Genomic DNA, 22,592 nt, shown 5'->3' on the forward strand with positions numbered 1-22,592 from the left:
AGCTGACCTTTTATCGGTACCCGAAACGACATTTTTATCAATCCGAATACACTAGGCCTTAAATTTTCCATATCACAAAAGTTCGAGGTGAAAATTCCCTTGAGAAAATTGTAGGTGATTAAGGGCCTTCCGAACAGATAATTTACCGAAACGATCCGTCAGGTGCCCCTGTAACATAGCCTCTGTCTTGCCTGGATGAAGGGTGTGTTGATTCTACATGAAAGGAACCCAACTACTAAACTCAAGGACGCCAAGTTACTCAAGTAAGCCAAGTAACTCAAGCAGACCAAGTCAGGAAAGAAAAGATCAGTAACAAATAAGTAACTATATCTCGGTACATTATAATTACCATACATGAAGTACTTACGAAAAATAATATCCCATAATACTCACCACGTTGTTCACCGACCAGCTTTTTATCTACGCTTTTCGCTTTCTCCTCCCGTTGTACTTTACACCTCTCAATGTGTTTACTTGTTATTTAGCGTCACTTCTCGTTCTGGAGACTCTATAGAGAAGGAACTTCACTTTGGGATTGTAGAGCGGCCCCTCGATTGTGGTAAATATCTTTTTTACTTGTCGTAATAGCTTAAGCTTACGTAGTGTGACTGGTGTCTTCGAGCGCGTGGTTTTAGCTCCTGAAAAATATTCAGCTCCACTTCGCGCATTTTTACTGTTGAGATATTGGATTTCATCTTAACGATACCATGTAATATGCTGATCAACTTTTCTTCATGTATTCTTATATGAACATCAGTCTATCCTGGTCTTTAAAATTTCTTTATAAACTGAACGAAGATTACGAATTCTTCTGCAGTCACATGTACATGTATGCTAATATAGCGCTCTAGTCCATATTGAATTGGCTATCAATATGCAAAGAAATTAGAGAAATCAGGCTTTTAAACCAGATTTTCTCACTATTATAACCCATTTTACGGAAGGGTGTGTAGAAAACTTAACTTCAAAGATCTCTATTTGTAGCTATAAAGCAAAATGATCCATTCATACACAGGAATATTGTATTAAAATGATGGATTTTTTCTGTTAACAATCCCAGTTGGCGCCATTGGGTGCATTTTATTGGTTCACATATTAGATGAGAAAGTCATTGCACTCTAAAATTGCTTCAAACAACCTTGCAAGATTCATGCTCAATAAATAATTTGGCTTTACCTCAAAATTTTGGTATTAAGATGTAATAGCGGGTAATTTTAAATTGTTGTATTAATTAGCTTAATATATAAATTGTCTTGTTTTCCTCTGAAATTTGCAATGGGAAGGTTTTAAGCAGCAAAAGTAATAATGGAATGGTTACATTGAAAATACCCGGCGCAAATTCAAAGTAAAACCACTGAAGAAAAAAATTGCAGACAAAGATGACGTGAAATTGGTATTAAACCCCAGATGTTTTTGGAGATGTTAGCAAATTAATGTTAAAACTTTTTGCAAATTACATGTTTTTTTTTTAAATCTGTCCTAAGCCAAAAAAAGGATTGGTATTGAAATGAAGATTTTGTCAGTTTCTGGCTTTTTTCATCACTTTTTACTAATATTTTATCACAGGTCAGAGGTATTTAATTGGACCAAAAAAATTGTTCCGATTCTCACACCATATTTGATGTTTCCAGTTGGTTTATTCTTATATAATTTCTTTCTAGACCTACTGTTGCTTTTCAAGTTACTGGTATATTGTTTTAACAAGGATACAAAACTATATGTAACCCTATCATGTCTATAATTTCATGGTCACTGCCCATGTATTAAGATTTTCTTGGTGTGAAATCAAATTACGCCGTAAAATTGATGGGAGTGAAAATTTTCATGCCATGTAAGTAATGGGAGTGAATATTTTCTTGTCATGAAATTGATGGGAGTGAATATTTTCTTGTCATCAAATTAATGGGAGTGAATATTTTCTTGTCATGAAATTGATGGGAGTGAATATTTTCTTGTCATGAAATTGATGGGAGTGGACATCTACAGTGTTACAGCTGTAGAGTTGTCATTGGTTTGCAATTGATGTTGTTTTGATTTGTTGGCCTGCTTCAATCTTGACAAAGAATGCGTAAACACATGATAGAAAACACAGTTTGTAACATATTTTTTGCAAAAAAAGATGAATTCTTTTTGCATCTTCTTTCATGGTTTAATGATGACAGTATAATAGAGTGAAATACATTACAGTGTAGATGCATTTAAAGGGAGGGCCAGGGACTTGCTATTTTCCCCTGTTGTAAAGGATGGTACCTACTTTTGTTGCTGCGCATACGGTCTGCGCATCTTGACATACTCATGTTTCCTTTGGGTTGTGCCTACTAACACAGGGATATTTTTGCGCAGCTTAAAACTATGCAAGGAAAACAGAACTTAGCAAGTGCTCTTGGTTCCAAAAAAAAAAATTGGGGGTAACCATGCATTTTTCAGAGATAATAAAGCTTTGATATAGTAAAAAACCCCATACATTGCTTTTCTGAACTATTGTTGCTTAATTATCTATGAAAAATGTGTGGTTCCCCCTAATTTTCTTTTTGGATTCCAATAGCCCTTGCTAAAGTTTGCTTTTCCCACATAGTCATAAACCACACAAAAATACTTCTGTATTACTGTAGTAGGCACCGTCCTTAAAAACCTCAGCCACCAAAGCATCAATGCTTACAGAAATGTTCTTCCATTTTCTCAGCTGTCCAAGAGGTTGAACTTATTTCTATAAAATTTTGTGTCTAAAATATTAATTTCAAATAGGTACATGTAACTGTATGGAATATTCGGTAATACATCTACTTGCTGTAAATTGGGGTTTCATCCCTTGGCTGAAATTCAAAAGGCCAGAGTCTAATTACATGCGGCATAATATGAAGGGGAAAAAAGAAAAAAAAATCTGTCAGTAAAAATGTGCACCATGGCAGCTGGTGAATTCATGCCACATTTTGCCAAAAGCTGTCAGACCTCTGTTTTCTAGAATGTTGTCTACTGGCCAGTGATGTAAAGAACAGTTGGTTATTGGACATTGCGTGATGGCATTTCTAAAAATATGTGTCATTAAGTGCCTTAGCTTGCTGAGTATTGACTACAACTGTACTTCCTTCTATCAGTCATCTTTTCAGAAAAAAAGATGTACTTGTTTCTCAATTTGAGAATTGCATGCTGTGAGATGAGAATTGCATCTTGTGAGAGGATGGTAGTTCTTGCATGTACCTTTGAGTGGTACTGTATTTGCAGTGATACATATGTATATGTATACCGTAAATGACTGAGTTAGCGCCGCGGCGCTTACAGTATTTCAAACCTGTACTTGGGGGTGCGGCACTAATTCGGGCAGGGCACTTAATTGGGCAGCGGCACTAATTTCTAGACTGCTAAAAGACAAAATCCAGAAAATATAGAGGGTCATGTTGCGAATATATTAAGAATTGGTTAACCCTCACTGTATTATCATTTGAATCTGTAATCCGCGAACACCACGTGTGCAAAGTGACATGGACTCCCAAAGCGGATGATGAACTGGAATGTCACGAAGACACAAGAAAAGAAGCAAAGGACTACGATGGACATGCTGTTGGCCTGTTTAAAACTCCAAGCTGAGGGGAAAACAAGACTCTTGTGGGTCACGTACCCATAGAGATTTCCAGCCTCATAGATTATTTTCTCAAGGCCGACGAATCAAATAGTGTTTCAGCTCAAGTGACAGGGAAGAGAAAGCGCGAGGTGGGGCTGGTAGTCCCTGCAAGGTTCACAGCATGCACTGCAACTCGAAGACAAGCACAAATTTTGGACTCAGAGCTAAACAAGTACAAGGCAAAGTTTGTGCATTTGGAACTAATATACAAACCAGGACTTGGGAGCTATCCAACCAACGTTAAACACTATTAAGGTGGCGAACTGGTTGTTTACTCTATTGTCAAACGTTTTCATGCAATTGTATATTACAGTACTGAAACCAGAATATGACTTTTTTATATGTACTTGAATTACTGCCAGGGCTCTTATTCGACAGCAATGCTTAGTAAATTTTTCAGGGTGTAAATGCAGCGCTTATTCGGGCAGGGCGCTTAATCGGGTGGTGGGGCTAACTCGGTCATTTACGGTACGCGTATTATACATATTTTTCTGGTATATTTTGGGTCACTTATCTCTGAGCTGCACTGTATGTCTACTGATACGTAACAAACTATGTATAGGTCTTTGGACTTTCAGTTGGGTGACTTGGGCAGACACCTTCATTTGCAAATGTTTTTTATCCCATGGTATATGTGACTTTCCACGGGAAAACAGGGAAAAAGGTGAGCGCACGGACATGCCATATTGACACGCTAAACAATAGGCAGTGAGTGAAATGACACGCCGGCATCTGAGCAGTGTGTCATAATGCATGGCTAATTAAAATTTTTGTTTTGTGCATATCGCACGATAAAAACAAAGGTACATGTCGAATCGAACAAAGAAGTGTGTCAAGCACAGCACCGAGTGAAATGGCACGCCAGCAAGTAAAGTAGTACGGAATTGAAGTGAGAGAAATGACATGGTAACCGTATCCAAGATTTTTCTTTAGCTTACCTTACTCTCGTCTTGTCAAACAATCGCAAGCTTGATCAGTACCGGACCTGAGTTTCATCCAGCCTTATAAACATTAGCTTGATTTAGAAACAATAAAACATTCTTCGCAGATTTTTGACTTTACCAGGGCACTCTTCTCAATTGTGTATGAAACCAAAATTATTCTATTCGTCTTTATTTGATGACGCGATGCACAGGCTACGGTAACATTTCAAATGTCATGTGTGCTCGTTTCGGCAAACATGAAATGCAAGCGTTGAAAACTTCAAAGAAATGAACTTTAAAAAGCAGAGGAAAGGCTGTGAGTGAAATAATAAATTATGGTAAAATAAGAAAAAAATCTCATTTGGTTTCAAATGTAATTGATCAGGACGTAAACATTGATTGCATATGGTAACACAAAGCTTCACGCGTTTCTATCTCCTGCTGTAAAATGTTCAACATTCAATTAACTTTAAAGATCCAAGGCAATGCTTTCAGTGAAAGGCTGAGGGTAAAAATGTAAACATACATGTACAACGCTGCAAATTTGCATATGCATAGCGACAGTCACTGAGTACCGCAATGCTTACCGTATTTCTATATGTATGTTGGATAAAACCAAAATAGAAGCTTTAGCAAAATTGAAAGCCGTTTCCGATGCAATAAAGAGTTGAGAGAAGCCTGTCGTTTAGATGCAGAAAGGAACTGCCACGCTGAAAACAGCAGAAGGATTTTGGTCACGTGCTAGGTAACCAAATCATTCACATGTATCAAATTTCACTGGGTGACAAGGCAACGCGAGTGACAAAACCTTTGGAAGGAAAATTGGATGGTTTCTGTTTGTTATTTGATCACCGCAGGAGCGGCAGTGCCTCTCCACTTATACCTGACTTCTGCCATTTTAAGACCTCCCAAGAAATCTGGAAATACTCTCTTTTAAGTCATAATGTTTTGTCGATTCGGCAACCACGTAAAACCACCAAAAGAGCGAACGTACACTCCGACCTTTGCATTACTTGTGAAAGGAATAGTGCTAGTGAAGTTCTTTTTGCGTGTCAAGCGAATAACGTTTGACACATAATTCTAAATAAAATTTTATTCACTTGTTCAATTCACAAATTCGCTTACAAAGCATTTTGATTTTGTCATTAAAGCTCTGTCTCATTCCAGCGAGGATGAAATGGATTTGTCGACTTAATTCAACAACAACTGAAACGTAAATTATAACATGGTGCGTGTGCTTCCCTATCTAATTCCTACTGGCATCATCATGGTACATTTCTCAATATACGCACAGCTGTGCGTCCATAAAATGACGCGTGCAACTTGCAGACAAACTCTGATTTCCGTCACTTAGGGTGTGTTTCTTTGGGAAAATCCGAATCGGGATTTTTGATCCAAGATCACTGGGATCATGGTGCATCAAAGGAACCGACAAATCCTTACTCAGAGTGGATTCGTCGGTTCCTTTGGTACACCATGATCTAGATGATCTTTGATCAAATATCCAGATTCGGATTTTCCCAAAAAAACGCACCCTTAGTTTTAGTTTGTACAAAATAATTCGAAGAAGCAAATTTTCATTGACAATTTCCGATGAAACTTTCTCGTTCAGACCATACCAGTGTGTTATGTTTGTAAACAGCTGATATAAACCTTTGTTTTTCAGTACAGCACATTAAAATATTGAGAGAATTTTGTAATCAATCACAAATAAAACCTGTTTTCCGTGTACCACTTTTTAATACTTTGTTATCACTATGTTATGAAAGAATTGGTTGATGCTTTTAGCTGCGCATATATCGAGTTATGGATGCATTTGGGAAGTTTGAAGAGCACTCAAGAAGCTAGAGTTGTTCTAGGCTACGCCTCGAGCAACTCTTTTCTCTTGTGCTCTCCAAACTTCCCGTGTGCATCCATAACTCGATATACGCACGCTAAGCATAAACCAATTCTCAAGTGTTTTATCACACATGGCCAATTTGCACGCAAGTCTTTGTGCATTGCGCCTTAAGCATGGTTTTTTGCTCACTGCTTGAAACAAAAGCTTTGGGCTGCCAAACAATATCCACTGTGACACTCTTTGTTTTGCTTATTAAGTATGCACATATCCGTGCAATTGTGACATGCTGAGGGGGCCGTGTCATCGCACGCATGCCTGTGTCATCATCTTTTTCCCTGTTTTCCCGTGGAGGGTCACGTATGCATCTTTATTGCTGGAAATGAAAAAAATTCTGTTATCTGACAATGGCAAAACGTGGTGGATGTTTTTGGAAGGATTAGATCAAGACCAGAACATCTAGTCATCTTGTCCCACAAAATCCTAAACCAGTGTCATTAAACTTTGAAAGTCCAAAATAATGTTCCTGTGACAAAGGAAAATTTTCAGAATTGTTTTACTTTCCTTTCTGTTTCATCATGGTTTGTCATGTTGGTAACTGATTTTTTTGGTTTCCAGTATTGGCAACATGAGCTCTGATCTAAAAATGGCTCCAAATGATAAGAGGGACACAAGATTCCGTGATAGTCGTAAGGAGTCCCCTGACAGATGGGGGAAGCAACCCAGGCAGAATAGTGATCCAACAACAGAGACCAACAGAAATGATGAGCGTTCTATTCGTTGTCGTGTTTTCATCGGCAATCTTCCAGCTGAGATGAGGAGCAAGGAACTTGAGGACACTTTTTCTCAGTATGGCCGTGTTGCAGGCATCTCAGTCCACAATAACTATGGCTTTGTTCAGTTTGAAGATGATAAATCTGCTGACGCAGCAGTTGCAAAGGAAAATGGTCAAGTTTATTATGGGAAACGCGTAGGTGAGTGATTGTCTGAAGGACGGCTCCAGCATCGGAATCAAGATCTTTTTCAGCTCAGAATGCCATCAAATGGAACTAGAAGTATGTTAGAAACAAAGACCGGGTTATCTGGCATTGGTTATTTGCATTGTCTAATGGTCAGCAGCCTGGAGTTATTACCTACTCTGGCCTTTTGTTTTTACAATTTTCTTAGCCAGCTTGAGGTTCTTTTGGTTCATTTTCCTCTGTTTTCTGGCAAAATCCTGTGCTTGTTGGTAATTCTGTGTCACAGGAGCTTGTTGGCAGTGCTCTTGTCTTCTGGTTCATGTCTACTGTAAAGTGTGAGGATTGCCAGCTGTGGATCAGTGCACTGTCTAGCGATTTTAAGCCACAAGTTGCATACATATGTAGAGCTTTGCATCCGTAACAATCTTGCTGCTTTGTGAGTAAAATGAGACCGACATGTACAAATGTAATTATAACCTGTAACATCAAGGTTCTCTCAAGGGTTTTGATGAGGCCAAATGGAATTTATGCAAAGTTAAAATCAAGCCAATGTTCCCATTTCTCCAGGATCAGGTGGGGGGGGGGGGGTCCGGGGAGGTCTGTAGGGGCATTGCCATGTGCTTTTGCTGGAGTTTGCTCTGCTAGCTTGCTGGTTGTGGCGCTTAATGACAGCTCTGCTAGTGGTTGGCTGGCTTCTTAGGAAGTCTCCTGGTTAATCCAGCCCTTATATACTACTAATATTATTTTTGTTACTGATGACCACTTCTTTTTATTTCCTAACAGATGTGAATCTAGCTGGAGATAGGAGAAAGCAAAAAATGGATGACAGACCTCGCGACAGAGACAACAGGCCACCTTTTCCCATGAACAGAAGAGAAAGAGAGTTTGATCGTGATGGCAGACCATTTAGAAAATCTCCTCCACGTGAAAGACCCAGGTTTGAGGATTATGATCGCTTTCCTTCACGCTTTGAACCACCGTTTGAGCGCCGTGGGCGGTCCCCATCTCCCCCTCCACCACGGAGAATGGATGATCGTCCAGGTTATGGCAGACATGACGACTACTATATGCGAGAGCGCTACAGGGATGAGCCTCCCCATCACAGAGAGCCATTTCCAAGACACTCCTTCGATCACAGGGGTGAACCATTTGACAGGGATCGGCGGGATCCATATGATTCTCCAAGGGGTCCCTACCCTGAAAGAAGAGATGATTATTATGACCGCTATGATTCATACAGCCGTGATTATTCTCGGCCTGATGATTATCCAGGTGCTGCGAAGAGACCAAGAATGGATTACAATGATCGCCAAGATGACACATACAGTAGTAGCAGCAAAACCATTGAGGCACCAACTGATTGTGTGATAGTGGTGATGAATAAGCAGCAAAGGTGTGTACTTTAGAATGCAACGTCATTATTTGTAGATGGAAGTACATGTACATTGTAGCTTTGCTTAGTATCATAAAACCTGAACCAAAGTACATGTAAGTATTGGATTTAGCAATAAGTTAATGTTAGAGTTCAAGCTTCCAAGTAACAAATAACTGCAGTGAATCCATTAAGTGACATTTGAATGGTTTGTTTAAAAGCTATGCCAACTTTGCTTAGTGTAAATTTGGCCGTTACAGTAAGTCCAAATTGCTGGTTATAGGGGTTCAAGTTCCCTGGGAATTTACAGTTGATTGACCAAGTGAATGCAAGTCCATTTGAATGCTTGTTTCATTACATTCACTTGTAAAAACTGAGCAACTGAAAGCAAAAGAGACCTAGTGTTTAGTCAATAAAATAGAGTTGATTTTTGCCTTCCTTCACTGATTTACAAACTGTAGTTTTTACAAAAAAAAAGTCATTGGCTAATTTTTTGAATTAAAATAGTTGCAGACCTACAATATTTTACCTGTACGATATAGCAATGTGTCTGTGTGCCAACAACAGATGTGGAGCAGTTTGGATTTCATGAACAAATTTCACTGAGCATAGTTTCAACAGGTTCTGTTTTGTTTTGGCCATTATATATAATAATATTATTTCTACCTCTGTCAACTTCTGCACACAATTTTGCTGTTGTTGGCTGAATCTAAGTGACCTTCAACTTTCGCAGGTGTGCAAAATAAACATGTGAGCTTATTAGCAGCTGTGGTTGCAATGACCACAACTGTCAGTCGTCTCTCAAACATGTCGATCGATTGTTGTTGCATTATTCACTTGATGATGCAGAAGTTCACTCAAGAAATATGAAATATTTTCCATGTTTATTTGGTATCATAGAAATGTTGCTTTCATCTTATCCAAACTGTGTTATTTTCAACAAAATATATATTGGATAATAAGTCTTACTAATAAGTGTTACTTGAATGAGGAGTAACTACTCAAAATTGTAAAGCCAGAGTTGTTTGAATATTTGTCCAGTCAAGAACGGGCCTTGTCCAAGCAAAAATAAGTTTGACTGGACAGCATGACTAGACATGACCATAAATAAATTATTTTGAGCCCTGTATTGACTTACAAATCATTCTACAGTCAACTCCCTTTATTGCGGACACCCTCGGGACCGCAAGTTAGTGTCCTTAATAGCGAGAATTTATTTCAGTCAAACGTCTGTAATTTAGTTTTGCCGGGGATTTAGCTGCTGTCCGTATTATCAGGGTGTTCGTAATAGTGAGGTGTCCGCAAGGCGAGAGTTGACTGTAGATGCATGTAGTGGGCACTTCAGTTCCATATAAAAGTTATGTGGGGGCCATGGTATTCTTGAGCAGTTAATGTTATTAGTTTGATTTTAGGTAGGTGAGATAAAATCTAAAATGATCATTATTTGAGCAATGTGGATCCTGGTACCTTTAAGGGTATTAGACAACAAAAATGACAGGAAAAGTGGGCTGCTTGTCAGAGTTGTTGCATTGTACACTGTACCTTTTAGGGGTTAACCCTGTAAGCCCCAATATCAGTGTGGATATTTTCCTTACTACTCTACATGTATGTACAACAGCATGCTGTATTCCTTATAGTACTAGTTGGAAGAATTTGTTTAAAAGTCAAGACATTTCATTGTTGCTGATCATTTCCTTTATTCTCCTGATGGTATGTTTGATCAAGCAGTGATATTATAAGGAGAAGTTAGATGCTGATCTCTGTTGGGGCTTAAAGGGTTAAAATGACCTTGAACTACACCCCCAAAACAAGGTTGATTACTATGGTCTCTGGTTTGTCCCAAACTTTTCCAGGAACAACCCTGTCACTTTTATACAGAATTCACCATCCCTCTTTCTTCCACCATGATAAAATATCAACAGTGTGGTCTTATTTACATGTATTTAAGGTTACCGTGTACCTTCAGGGGTGGCTTTAGTTAAACGGATATAGCGCCTCTCAGTTACAACACAGATACCCAAAACCCCATATCAAATTAAAGCTTATAGAACTGGGTATTCAAATATTTTATTGCTTATCCAAGAAAATAAATCGAATTCCCCGACACGTTTTTGTTGGTTATATATTTTTCTAGCATATGGCCAAATTGTACTGAAATCGGCCAAATCGTTGTTGAGTTGTAACTCTTGAAAGTGTCCCCTGCAAGTGAAAATTAAAATTTGAGAAAACAGGGCTTGAAAAAAAATTCTCGCTACACAAACAAGTACCGCCCCCTAACGCCTTTATGGAAAATTAGCCAATCATTTTGCAAGCTACTTTTTCTTCCGGTCACCTCCTGTGAAAATTTTCTCGCAGTTTTGCATGTACTCGTGTTCCAGAGTAATCAACTTCTTCCTCATTTTGTTGGATATCTGCGGTGTTTTTTGTATGTGCACGTCGATTTTGTAATCTGCAATGATAATGGGAAAAACAAAATGGGGACTGAAGCCGACCTCATCAAGAAAAGCTGTTGGGCCGGAGCAGAAGCGGCTGAGGAGGGTAAAATTATCAGCACTACGGAATTATCGGGGAACCACCATAACCGCATGTATTGTCTCAGTCAAAACCAAAATTTATGCTGCTCTTCAGTTGAAAAGCCAGCGAATAAATTATCTATTCGATCGAAATATTGTTGAGAATAGCGAAGTTTCGAAATTGCTTATCGAAAGTTTGGGTGAAAATTCGCTCTTGAATGAACGTCCCAAATTGTTGATAGGAAACAAGTATCCGTTTGACGCTTGAAAGAAAACGTTTAAACGGAACCGTTTAAAAGAGCTGACTCCGTTTAATGCTTTGGAAATTACCGTAATACAGTAAGTCTTTGCGAAAACGCTACAAGCAAAAGCAGCAGCTTTCCCTTTACTAGTTATCTTATAGCGACAGGCGACGTGAGAAAAGATCAAGACATAGGACATGATTCTTAGCGTTATTTTTCAATTGCTTTTTTGTTTTGTTTCCGCTTGCCGAGACTTGTAAGTTGTACGCACCCGAACACAAGTGACCTGATAACGTTCAGTCGCAAATAAAAAAGGAAGCTCATGAAGCGCGATTCACGGACTTGCGAATTGAAACATTAACAAGCGCGTCTCCAAATATTCGTTTCGCTGGAAGATTTTAAGACTTTTTCCTACTTTTAAGTGCAGCTTAAAGCTTTTGTCTTCTTTTATGTCAGTGTCGTACTCGAACAAACGCAAGTTCTTCCACTAAATGCAGGATATTCGCAGTGCGAGAACGTGAGGGATTCAATACTATAGAAAGACTGTTCGCGCAAATATCGCAACAGGTGGTTACACCGGCAGCAATATGCTGTCAATCAAAGTAAAATTTAACTTCCGGTGGAAATCGCTTACGTCCCAATTTCTCGGCAAATACTCACTCTTTTTTAAAAATTCTTTTTTTGTTTGTAGGAACTTGCTGGGAAGTTTATTTGTATTTAAAAAAATGAAAATCCAAAAATTTTCTCTCTGAAGGTACACGGTAACTTTAATTGCATGTAATGAGGTTTACAGATCAGACAATGACAGCAACCTTGCACTGCATTTTACATGTGCATGTCAAAATGAAGTGTCTTTAGTAATGTGGTAGTGATATTAAGGGATGGTGTTAATGTGGAACAGCACCACTAATCGACTTTTGTTTTTCTGTCATCAGAGGATATGCAGAAATGGTGGAAAGAAGATTAAAGTCTGTGGGGTTGGTGGTAGAGTTGCACTTCCATGGAACCCAGCCAATATCTGAGCTTCTGGATGACGTAGCTCGTCGGGGTGTGCTGTATGCCATAGTCATTACCAGTCAGCATGAGATACACCGCTCAGTTACAGTCAACATTCTTCATGGAACTCCACAAGGTAAAGATCAAAATCTCCTTCCAAGGATAAAGAAACATACTGGTAAGAGGTATATAGGAGGAGAAACTAAAACAAACACCCCTTCAGATTTTTCTACAGGTGTACAGTGTGGCATTGTAGGAAAACTGCAACTGAAAAGTGGAAAAAATCATCAAGAGCATATTAAGCAATTTTCACACATCTGAACATATCCACATGAAACATGTGCACTGTAAATAGTCAAATTCAAATGTGGCACATAAAAATTATGCCATGGAATCTTTAACACACAGAGGTTTGACATATTTATTTGTTTTTGGAAAATTATGATAAAAGATTTTTGCTTTTGTTTTACTGCGAAGAAACAGAAGTGGTCCTACCACTTTCTACGTCTAATTTTTATTAAAAAAGTAGGAACTTCCAACGACATCATTCCAGTTACGTTTTTGTCATGAGATCTAATTTAACTCTGAGAGGGTCAGGTACAATGTACTGTATCTTTCCCCCTCCCCTGTCTCTCACCTGTTTTTTTAATCATCTCTGTCCCCACCCCCCCCCCCCTCCCACACACACACGCACACACAGATACACATTGTATTCAAACAGTAAACACTAGGAAAAGACCAATTCCTGAAATGTCAAAGCCTTTTCTTATGAGAATGTCACGCTGACTTTGTTTAACTATCCAAACTTGGGGAGCCTTAAACGTGAAGGAACCACACAAAAAGAGGTTCTTGTTTTTCCTGTGCAAACAAGAATACAGGCAAAATACTTATAAATTTACAAACATCACTGTACTGAGAATGATGGGTTTTATTTTCAGTGAGTGACACTGAATCACATCACTTTACATCACTGTACTGTTACTTGACTGTCTGCATTTCAAAGTAGACAGTCATTATAAGTATGTAAACCAAGTATCTGTGGCTACTGTGCAATCAAAAATTTAAATACAATGTAGTAGCAAAATTGTCAGCAGCAAATCCAACACTTTACTGCATTTGTGTTTTTTTTAATGCTCAAATATCAATAAATCAAGTTGCAGTATGCACTGTACAGGTACATATATCTTCCTAATTTTATACACATCATATACAGAAGGTTTTCAAAGTTTTACATGGTAGTAAAGTAAACCCTATTAACCCATAATTATGTTTCCTGTTGAATCAACAGCCAATGAAATTGCATCTTCAATTAATTTCTATTAGCCTTGCCAATTTGGGTATTTAAGCTATTGATGGTGCATTTGAGTTTAACATTTGAAAACTCAAGGAGAGCTCCCTGGGTTATGACACACATTCCCATCCTGTTTCAGTTCAAGATGTAGAATTTTCTTTTTCCCACTTCATACTCAGCTGCCAAAATAATCTGTGTCCATTTTTTTTCGACCATAGTTAGGAACTATACCACTAGCTTTGGGAACTACCGGTCTAAAACTGCCTTAACTAAAGAACTGAATGACTTATGAGGGTCTGCTCTGATTTCCTTTGAATGAAGTGACTATGATTGTTTCTTCTGTCCTTGGATGAGATAGTAGTCTATCCAGACAGGCACCAAGCAAGTTTTTAGGCTTGCCTATTGGTGATGTTTATTGATACACACAGCACTGAAAGTCGCACTATTAAAATGTAACGGACACTTTTAATGGAACATTACATGAAAAGTGAAGCTGCAGACCATGTTGAGAGGAGTAAACCAATCCTTCGCCTCCAACCGTTTAGTACAAAATTAATAGTTGTTGATGTTGTTTGTATTATTAATTAGTGAATGTTACAGTTGTACAGTGTAAGTGTTTATCAACTGACTTCTCCTTTTACGTAATCAAGTACATGTAGGGTGTATGTGCAGCTCTTCAAGACCTCAGTTACTGTACCCTGAAAAAGAAGCACTACAATATTATTTCCTTTTTGATACTGAATAATTTACAGCTGTATGTGATGTTTTTAACAAGACATTTTCAATTTAGCAGAGCTGGTTTAAGTGGTGTCCTACATCTAAATTAATATTAATACACTGCGGTCAAACCTTGTCAGTAGAGCCATGAATAGGTCGTGAATTTGGCTGTATTAATAGTGTGGCTGCATTAACGGGGTAGGGGCAAAGTTCATGGCTGGTCTCTTTTAAGTGACGCCATGACAGTTCTATCACAATTGCACTTCTAAACAAAGTAATGCTTCTAAATAAGTGCCATGTCTCTGCAGAGGTAGTCAAAAATAAAGATGTGGCTTTTTTTCTTCCAGTTCGAGCCTTTCACCAATACATGTGGCAGCTCAGTGAATTTTGCCTTTAAGACGTTACGTCCAATTCACACAAATTGTGGATTGACAGTAGTTCCAGGACTCTCCTAAATCCACTATAAACACTTTCATGTACAATCACACCTTTATTGAGAAACTCAGTCAAATTAATGTTAATTTTCATACTGTACCTAAAATTGAAAAAAAAGTTGATGTGATGTATCTTGTATTTAATGTGGTCATTCATGTTCAGGCTTCTTATTCTTCATATGGTTATTTGTGGTCTTCACTTCAATGTGAAATCAGTGTTCCAAACTCCGTTTACTTGTTAGGGTAAAGAGAACAAAAAATTGTAATGGATTTTCATGGAATTTTCTTTATTAGTATCTTTTTTTATTATACTATTTTATTAGTATATTTATTTCTTGGTGCATGCTTCAATGAATATATGGGTTTTTATTTACTTAATCCAATTGTAACACATCTAAATTCACAAAAGGAAAAAAGGAATATTATTGCTATCGTTTAATTTCATTTACAAAATTAAATACTATTTACTGTATATATAACAGGTTAAGATGTCCAGTAATGGGAAGTAATATCCACAATCCTGAATGTGCTTTGATCTTCTCTGAGGGAGAAGATCAAAGATGCAATGCTAAAGGTTCACAGTGTATTTCCTCCAAATATATCTTTTATTTTTGACATCCCTTACTGGAAAATTCTTTGAATTGCAGTCTAATCGTACACCATGTTAACCGAATGTAATAATCTGATTTAAATATTTCATCTTCATAGGCACAAACTCAAAGTTTAATGACATACATAAATGGGGACATCATAAGGATTCTTTCGAAGAATAGCCATAAATTTTCCATAATTTATTTTGTTAGATGTACAAGTTAGACTAGCCTTATGAAGTAACCAATCTATATAGCAACTATCTTTATTAACTGTCACTCCCAATAATTCAGTTCACTTTCTCCTTGTGGTACATTTGACACTCAGTAGAGATTACTTGTCTGTCACGTTTTGCTCAAATTAAGTGTCTTATTATCATCTTTGGACCAATGTTGTAAACTTGTATTATGAACCTCGCTTGTAGCCAGATAAAGACTTGCTATTCTAATACCAGCGCAAATAATTATTCTATTAAATATTGCAGTTCGCAAACTACATGTAGACTGATTTCCTTTGCAGTTATTCTCTCCTTCTTTGATGAGCCGATTAGAAATTTTGACTGACAACACTGTTGTTCTACAAAGACACAAAACAGTGTTACTGCCCTAACCTGCCAGTTTAGATATAATAGAACGACCACATCTATACTGTTTTTGACTGTATTAACTTTGCCCTTGAAGGAAGAAAAACATTGACATGTTTCTTGGTTACTGTGCAAGTGGTCTGAAGCAACAGACAATGGCCTTCTTGGGTTACAATTTCCACTGTTAGCAAGTTGTTGTTTTTGGTTTCTGAAGCCTTGGAAATGGATAATGGCTTTAGCTGCTTACTTGAAAAAGCCTTATACAGAAGTAAATTTACTTTTACTCATTTAGGACCTTTGTTTTTCTCTATTTCGCTGCTTTATACTTGGTTAATAAAATCTTAGGGCTTTACTGAGCCTGTTCATGACACTATGTGTCTCAGCAATGTTGTAAGCGGTTATGAACACTTTTCAATTAAAATGAAAAAAAAAAAAAAAAAAAAAAAAACAAAAAAAAAACAGTAACAACAACAACAACAACAACAACAACAAACCTTACAGTACTGAATCAAAGAGAACTTTGTATTACTCTATCATTGGTTGAACCATAGGTGAACAAGAAATTTACATGACATGATACACACCACTGATTTAGACAAACAGCCAAACCAATTAAAAAATAGAAATACACAATGCTAACATGTTAACAGGTACCTCAATTTTGCCTACAATGAACAAATGCCCATGTTCAGTTTCAAGGCAAAAAGACAATAGTCCATAGGGCTGTAAAGTCATCTCTCTCTCTCTCTCTCTGGATAAGTACATGTATGATATTCACATTACTTCACTGTAAATTATATCCTCAATGCTAATTTACTAATATGAAAGTCTGCAGAGTGTGATGTCTGTTGTGTAATGTGATCGTGGATGTGTGTTTAGTTCATGTCCTTTATTTTTAATGCCTTTTAATGTAATATGGAATTTTAAAGTGTCAAATCATCACTTTGAATGTCGCCTGTTCTGTTTTTCTTAAGTTATTCAGTAATTGTTATTGGTTTGTTTTGAAAGTTGTGAGTGGTGTACGTAAGCTACGCCACAATCAACTGAAACCAGTAAGTAAAGTAAAGCAAGTGTTGTAAAATGGAAAAGGAAAAATAAAAAAGGGTTGTTTTCTAGCAAACCAAACTGTAACCGAATCAGTGAAATCATCCAGCCATACAGGGACTTTCTTAACAAAAGACATTGCAAGTTACTTTCTGTAGTTAAATTTTGTGGAGTAGTCTCTTCTGACTTGAAACAAGTCGTAGACTGTAAATAGTGATGTACATGTATTGATCCCAGCCGCCTCTGAAAATAATCCTTTTTATGTAGGAATATACAAATAAACAAAATTTAAAAGTACTTGGGTGACTATGACACGATTCTGTTGACTGCAATAGACCTTAACCTTTAGTATGTTGTCGTGCCTTTAATTTTACAAAATCGCTTTAGTTATCCTTGTGATGATACCTAAAGGCTAAGTCGTGCTTTTTTTTTTTATCAAGTGTGCTTGTTTTGCCTGGATGTAATGATTTATTATTTTGTTAATGTATTGTTAATGTCAGCATTACTTTTATGCTTGTTGCATGTTGGACACTCTTTATGTTATGTTTATGACTTTTCAAAGGTGTTCTGGACATGGTAAGTGATACTGTGTCCAGTTTGTGGGGAGACTGTAAGAGAATATAACAGTATTATTACAGACGAGTATTTATTTATTTATTTATAATTTATTTATTCACCACGACATACAATCATAGAAAGTTACAGTGAATAATAGACTAAGATCTTACATAAGTTTAGAGTGAATAATAATAGTAAAAAAGAAGAAGTAAGAAGTGGCAAGGAGACCTCAAGAAACCCCCAGGCTTATACTGAGAGGTCTCCTCGGAGATATGTTAGGACCGTAAGACTAGTAAAGACATTGTATTTAGATTTTTTAACATTCGGTGGTAGGACTATCAAGACATAACAGAGTCGGACGTTTCATACTAGAGTGGTTGAAGTGAACCGTAAGGCAATCTTCCTTCTTCGAATGACTCAAAATTCAGCTCTTCCTGTATTTTGAAACTATGAATTTATATTAAGAGTTTAATAAATTCCTTGGCTGAACTGTTTTAATCTTTTTTTTGGCAACGTCTTCTTTACATAACAGCAAAGAAGATCATTTTTTAATTAATACTTAATACCACCTACTGACTATAGACAGTTCACTTCACTCTGATGATAATATTACGAACAACAGTCCTTCTCAGGACTGCACACACCCAGCTGATCACAATTTATACTGAATGATGACAGTTAATTTTATCTTTACTTGTCTGACTGTTCAAGGTATCTGGCAATAACCCTTAATAACCACATTCCACGGCCTGGACGTTGGAATTAACCTGTCCTTTCTCTTATAATGTTTCTTCTTTTGTTTCAACCTCAAAACCATTTTGTCTCCTCACAGAGCATAGAAACATGCCTCTCGATGATGCTATGAGACTTGTTGGACAAAATTTTGATCAGTACATGCAAGATCTACGTGAACGAGCGAAATCTAGCAGCACACAAGACAGTAACAAGACAAAGACGACAGCCCCTAAGGTTGAGGAGAAGTCTGACATAACGACACTCCTGAGCAAAGCAGCGGGCGGTGGAGACCTTACAGCAGATCAGCTAACGAAGCTGATTGACAATTTGTCAAAACGTCAAGAAGAGCTTTTGGGAAGTTCTACGGCAACGGCCAATGGCAAAGGAGGTAATAGCGCAACACGTGTTTTTTCTGCTGTCAGCACGATTTTGGCAAAATCTCGTCTCGGCAATTTTTGGAGCATCTTTATTTAGCTGGCGTGAAGGGTGTATGTTGGAAGTATTAGAATGTGCTCATTATGAGTATCGGCAAACGGTAATCTCCCTTTTTGTCCATAGTCAAAACTGAACGCATTGATCACGTGATTTTACTATTATGCGGCTTGCCATGGTTCGGTTTAGAAAACAAAGTATCGAAAAATTCATTGTTCGGGGGAAAATGAATGCTTTGTTTTAATCCTTTCGACATGGGCACAAAGGCAATGTTTTGACAGAAAGTTGTGTTTGGACCTTTGAACCAGAGATAGCATGCATGGCAGTGTCCCTTTTTAGGAAAGAGTAAAGTAAGGAAAAATAACATGTTTCTGCAAGTGATGCAATCAAACAAAGAAACAAAAGCAAAACTAATCAAAATCTTTTGACTCCATACAGCTGTAGTCACACATCTCATAATTGTGAAAACATTTTTTTAGTCTCAACTCTGAAAGCGTTCCAAGATGTGATCTTGACTAAGCCTCTTCTGGGTTATGTCAAAATGGCAAACGAAATTTTCTTCTTTCTTCTCATCCCACAGCAAATTTGCAAAGAAAATCATATGTCGCCAGTGTTCAATGGGGAGAGAATTAATTTTCTTCTGAATAAGACACAGCAAATTTTACAAAATTGTATTAAATTTTTGCACTAGACTCATACTAAATTAGTCACTTGAATACACACATCACTCTTTCGATATATAATAATGCTGTAGCATTACTGTCATTGTAAGAGCACCAGAAATATTAATATAGCAGTCGTTTTTCTTTTTCCCTCTCTTTGGGAAAGTGTATTTGTATGGAGACTTGAACGAGAAGGTTAAAAAGTTAAGGAATAAATTCCTATCTTCTTTTGCAATTCTCAATGGAAGTAAATGGCACAAAGTAAATGGTGTATAAAATGGTATTGAAGAAAAAATTCAATCCTTTTTACCTACCCATCTGACAGTAATTTCCCAAACAACTGACCAAATTCCGTGTTAACGAAAACTCCTTGCTGCTGGCATCGCAACTTAAAACAACCAAGGGATGATTTTCAGGCAGACAAATTATTCTGATCGTTGATGTGCCATTGTGGTAATTCCACTTCCAGAAATGATTGTGGTGTGTGTAAGTAACTCTTAAATAAATAACGAACGTTTATAGCCAATATCAATTAGAAGCCAGTCATTAATTCTGTGTGAGTACGTTTTCAATGTAACTGCACTGAAGACTTTTATTGAAAAACCTATCAGTGGAATTCTACATTTTCTATTTATACTTACCATCCTAGGACTGCAGTCTTGCGAATCACGGAAAATGGGAGATATTTGTTTAAAGTACATATGAAATGCATATGTATATTTTTGGCTAATATTTGAGAAATCCTCTAATTGATAAGCAAGTCGGGAACATTGTATTGAAAAGGAATATTAAGCAACCAAAAGCAAATTTCAAACATTCTTATACATCACTGGTTTTTTGATACCGGTAACTTCACTTTCGTTATTGGTATGGGTTAAAGCTAGTACGACTACTGCTTAGAGTATTTAATTTTTGTGCCTTTACTTGGTTTATTTAGTTTTGATTTTCACCATTGTTCATCTTGGTTCCATTTGCACCCACTTTCTTGTCAGGCGGTACAGCTAGTCAATCCAGCCAGCCAGCTGTGGATCCCCAGTCCATTGCCAAACAACAAGCAGACCTGCAAGCGAAAATATTAAGCATTTTGAATCCCGGCGGAGGAGCTACAACTGGTAGTCCCACGAGCACTAGTAGTCTTGCATCTCAAAAAACAGTTTTGCCTAGTCAAAGTACAGGTGCTGCCACTGTACCGTCTGTTCAAACTGCTGCAAAACCAGCAACATTGAGTACTACTGTAAAACCAATATTTCCACTCTATCCAGCCCAGCAAAAACCAGCTGCACCTTCAGTTGGTACTGCAGTGTCAACAGCCCGAGTCCTGGTGGGATCTACAGCGGCAAAGCCTTTGTCTTCCACAACAACAGACCAAGTTGGAAAGCATTATCAATCGGCATCACATTACAGTAGCACAGCTGTTTCAAATGCGTATGGTGCGGCTTCAGCAACAGCATATCAGGTCACCAAGCCTGTAACCCAAAATACTTACACAGTGGGTTCAAACCAAGCTACTGGAACAGCTCCTGCCTCCCAGGCTGTGTATGGTTCTGCTGCAAGTACTGTTCAGGGCTACTCAATAGGAACTCTAGGTGGGCAGAAGATTGGCCAGCCTCAAAAAACACCTGCCACCTCTGCTTCAGTTCCTGTGGTTTCTAAATTCAGCCCTGCTGGTCAAGCCATTTCAACACTTGGAGCACAAAGACCTGGCGTTACCTCAGCGCAACGTATGGCAGTACCTATGGCTGGTCCAAGACCTGTTTCTAGTGTCACTGCAGGCCAGATGAGAGCCGCATCATCAGCAGGAAGAGGTCTTTTAGGGGCTGCGCCCCCAGGTACACCCAGGGCAGCAGGTGTGAGGACCCCAACACCATCAGCTACTTCAGGTGTGCGCATGGTTGGGCCCAGAGGCCCCTCACCAGTGGGCAGAGGCACAGTGAGAACTGCTTCCCCAGCTAGCATACAGGGTCAAACTGTTCCTGCTCGAGGTGGAGCAATCTCAGTTCGTGGTGGAACAACCCCTGTCCGAGGTGGAGTTGCTACTGGTCGTGGTAGCGCTGTCTCTCAGACCACTTCCCTGGGAAGGGGAGTTGCTCAAGCAACAGCTTCCCCCACTAGAGGAGGTATAGCTACTCGTGGTACTCCAGTAGCCCGTGGTTCCCCAGCCACTCGTGGTGCCCCAGCTCAGCGTGGTGCCCCAGCCCAACGTGGTGTTCCTGCTTCTCGTGGTGCACCTGCTCCTCGTGGATTGCTAGCCCCTCGTGGTGCCCCAGTCAGTCGTGGTGCCCCAGGCACTCGTGGTGCTCCAGCCACTCGTGGTGCTCCAGCCACTCGTGGTGCTCCAGTCACTCGTGGCGCCCCAGCTCACCGTGGCGCTCCAACCAGTCGTGGTTCACCTTATATGTCTGGAGCTCCAAGTGGTCGTGGTGTTTCTTCAACCCAAGGCACTCCTATACGCACGGTTACTCCAGGTGCAGTTGGAAATCGCGGTGGTCATAGAGGAAGTCCTATGATGCGTGGCACTCATCAATTTCGCGGGGGCCGTGGGAATTATGGAGGACGTGGTGGATATTGATAAATCAAAGAGATCAAGGATGTGCAATGTGTTTGACTGCAATTACTTAAGCTCTCGTTGTTGCGTGGACATGGCGTTTTTGATAAAGAACATATCTTACTCCCGTGACTGTAATATTTTTCGTAACATTCCTTACGTGCCAAATGCATGCCGATTTTTAGACGTGCCATTTTATGATGATGCTATGTTTTCTCTTGATTTACCAGTCTCTTTGAACTTTGTCAGTTCAATGCAAACTTTTATGTGTAATTTTTAATTCTTTGTTCATTTTAATTTCCAAATGGATAGTAACTGTTTTTTCTTCTTGAGAAAAGTATTTACAAAATGCGTTTAAGGATGGAAGCAAACGTTTGCCACTGTAAAGTAGCGTTTGAACTTGAATTCTGTTTGCTGTAGCAATTAAAGTTGAATGATACGTTACCAATCTTGTTTACATGGTCCGTTGCTCTCCTAAGGATCCACATTTATACCGGATGTCTCTCCAACAAACAACAACACTTTATTTACCCTTTTAC

At 38.4% G+C, this 22,592-nt stretch overlaps 1 protein-coding gene across 2 annotated transcripts; it reads left to right on the forward strand.

Moving 5' to 3' along the window:
• Positions 1-401: 401 nt before the first annotated feature.
• Positions 402-22,501, forward strand: LOC146484732 (uncharacterized). 2 transcript variants are annotated; one of them, XM_085104466.1, is made up of 6 exons: positions 402-559; positions 6,998-7,353; positions 8,122-8,731; positions 12,401-12,639; positions 18,512-18,802; positions 20,501-22,501. In XM_085104466.1, exons 2-6 carry the CDS (start codon positions 7,008-7,010, stop codon positions 22,075-22,077), a joined length of 3,063 nt encoding a protein of 1,020 aa, XP_084960592.1. In that variant the 5' UTR covers positions 402-559; positions 6,998-7,007; the 3' UTR covers positions 22,078-22,501. The 2 variants fall into 2 exon arrangements, with proteins under 2 accessions (XP_084960592.1, XP_084960593.1); XM_085104467.1 differs by having other exon boundaries at positions 12,401-12,597.
• The last annotated feature ends 91 nt before the right edge of the window (positions 22,502-22,592 follow it).

The sequence above is a fragment of the Pavona decussata genome, unplaced genomic scaffold, assembly GCF_977016875.1.
Source record: "Pavona decussata unplaced genomic scaffold, jaPavDecu1.1 SCAFFOLD_31, whole genome shotgun sequence".
Taxonomy (NCBI): domain Eukaryota; kingdom Metazoa; phylum Cnidaria; class Anthozoa; order Scleractinia; family Agariciidae; genus Pavona; species Pavona decussata.

What these genes read in the sequence shown, in the direction of transcription:
- LOC146484732 (XM_085104466.1), top strand. Translation starts at nt 7,008, where the DNA reads ATGAGCTCTGATCTAAAAATGGCTCCAAATGATAAGAGGGACACAAGA. An exon ending in GTGATGAATAAGCAGCAAAG is followed by an intron (nt 8,732 to 12,400) that starts GTGTGTACTTTA and finishes TTCTGTCATCAG; the next exon opens with AGGATATGCAGAAATGGTGG. An exon ending in AACGGCCAATGGCAAAGGAG is followed by an intron (nt 18,803 to 20,500) that starts GTAATAGCGCAA and finishes CTTTCTTGTCAG; the next exon opens with GCGGTACAGCTAGTCAATCC.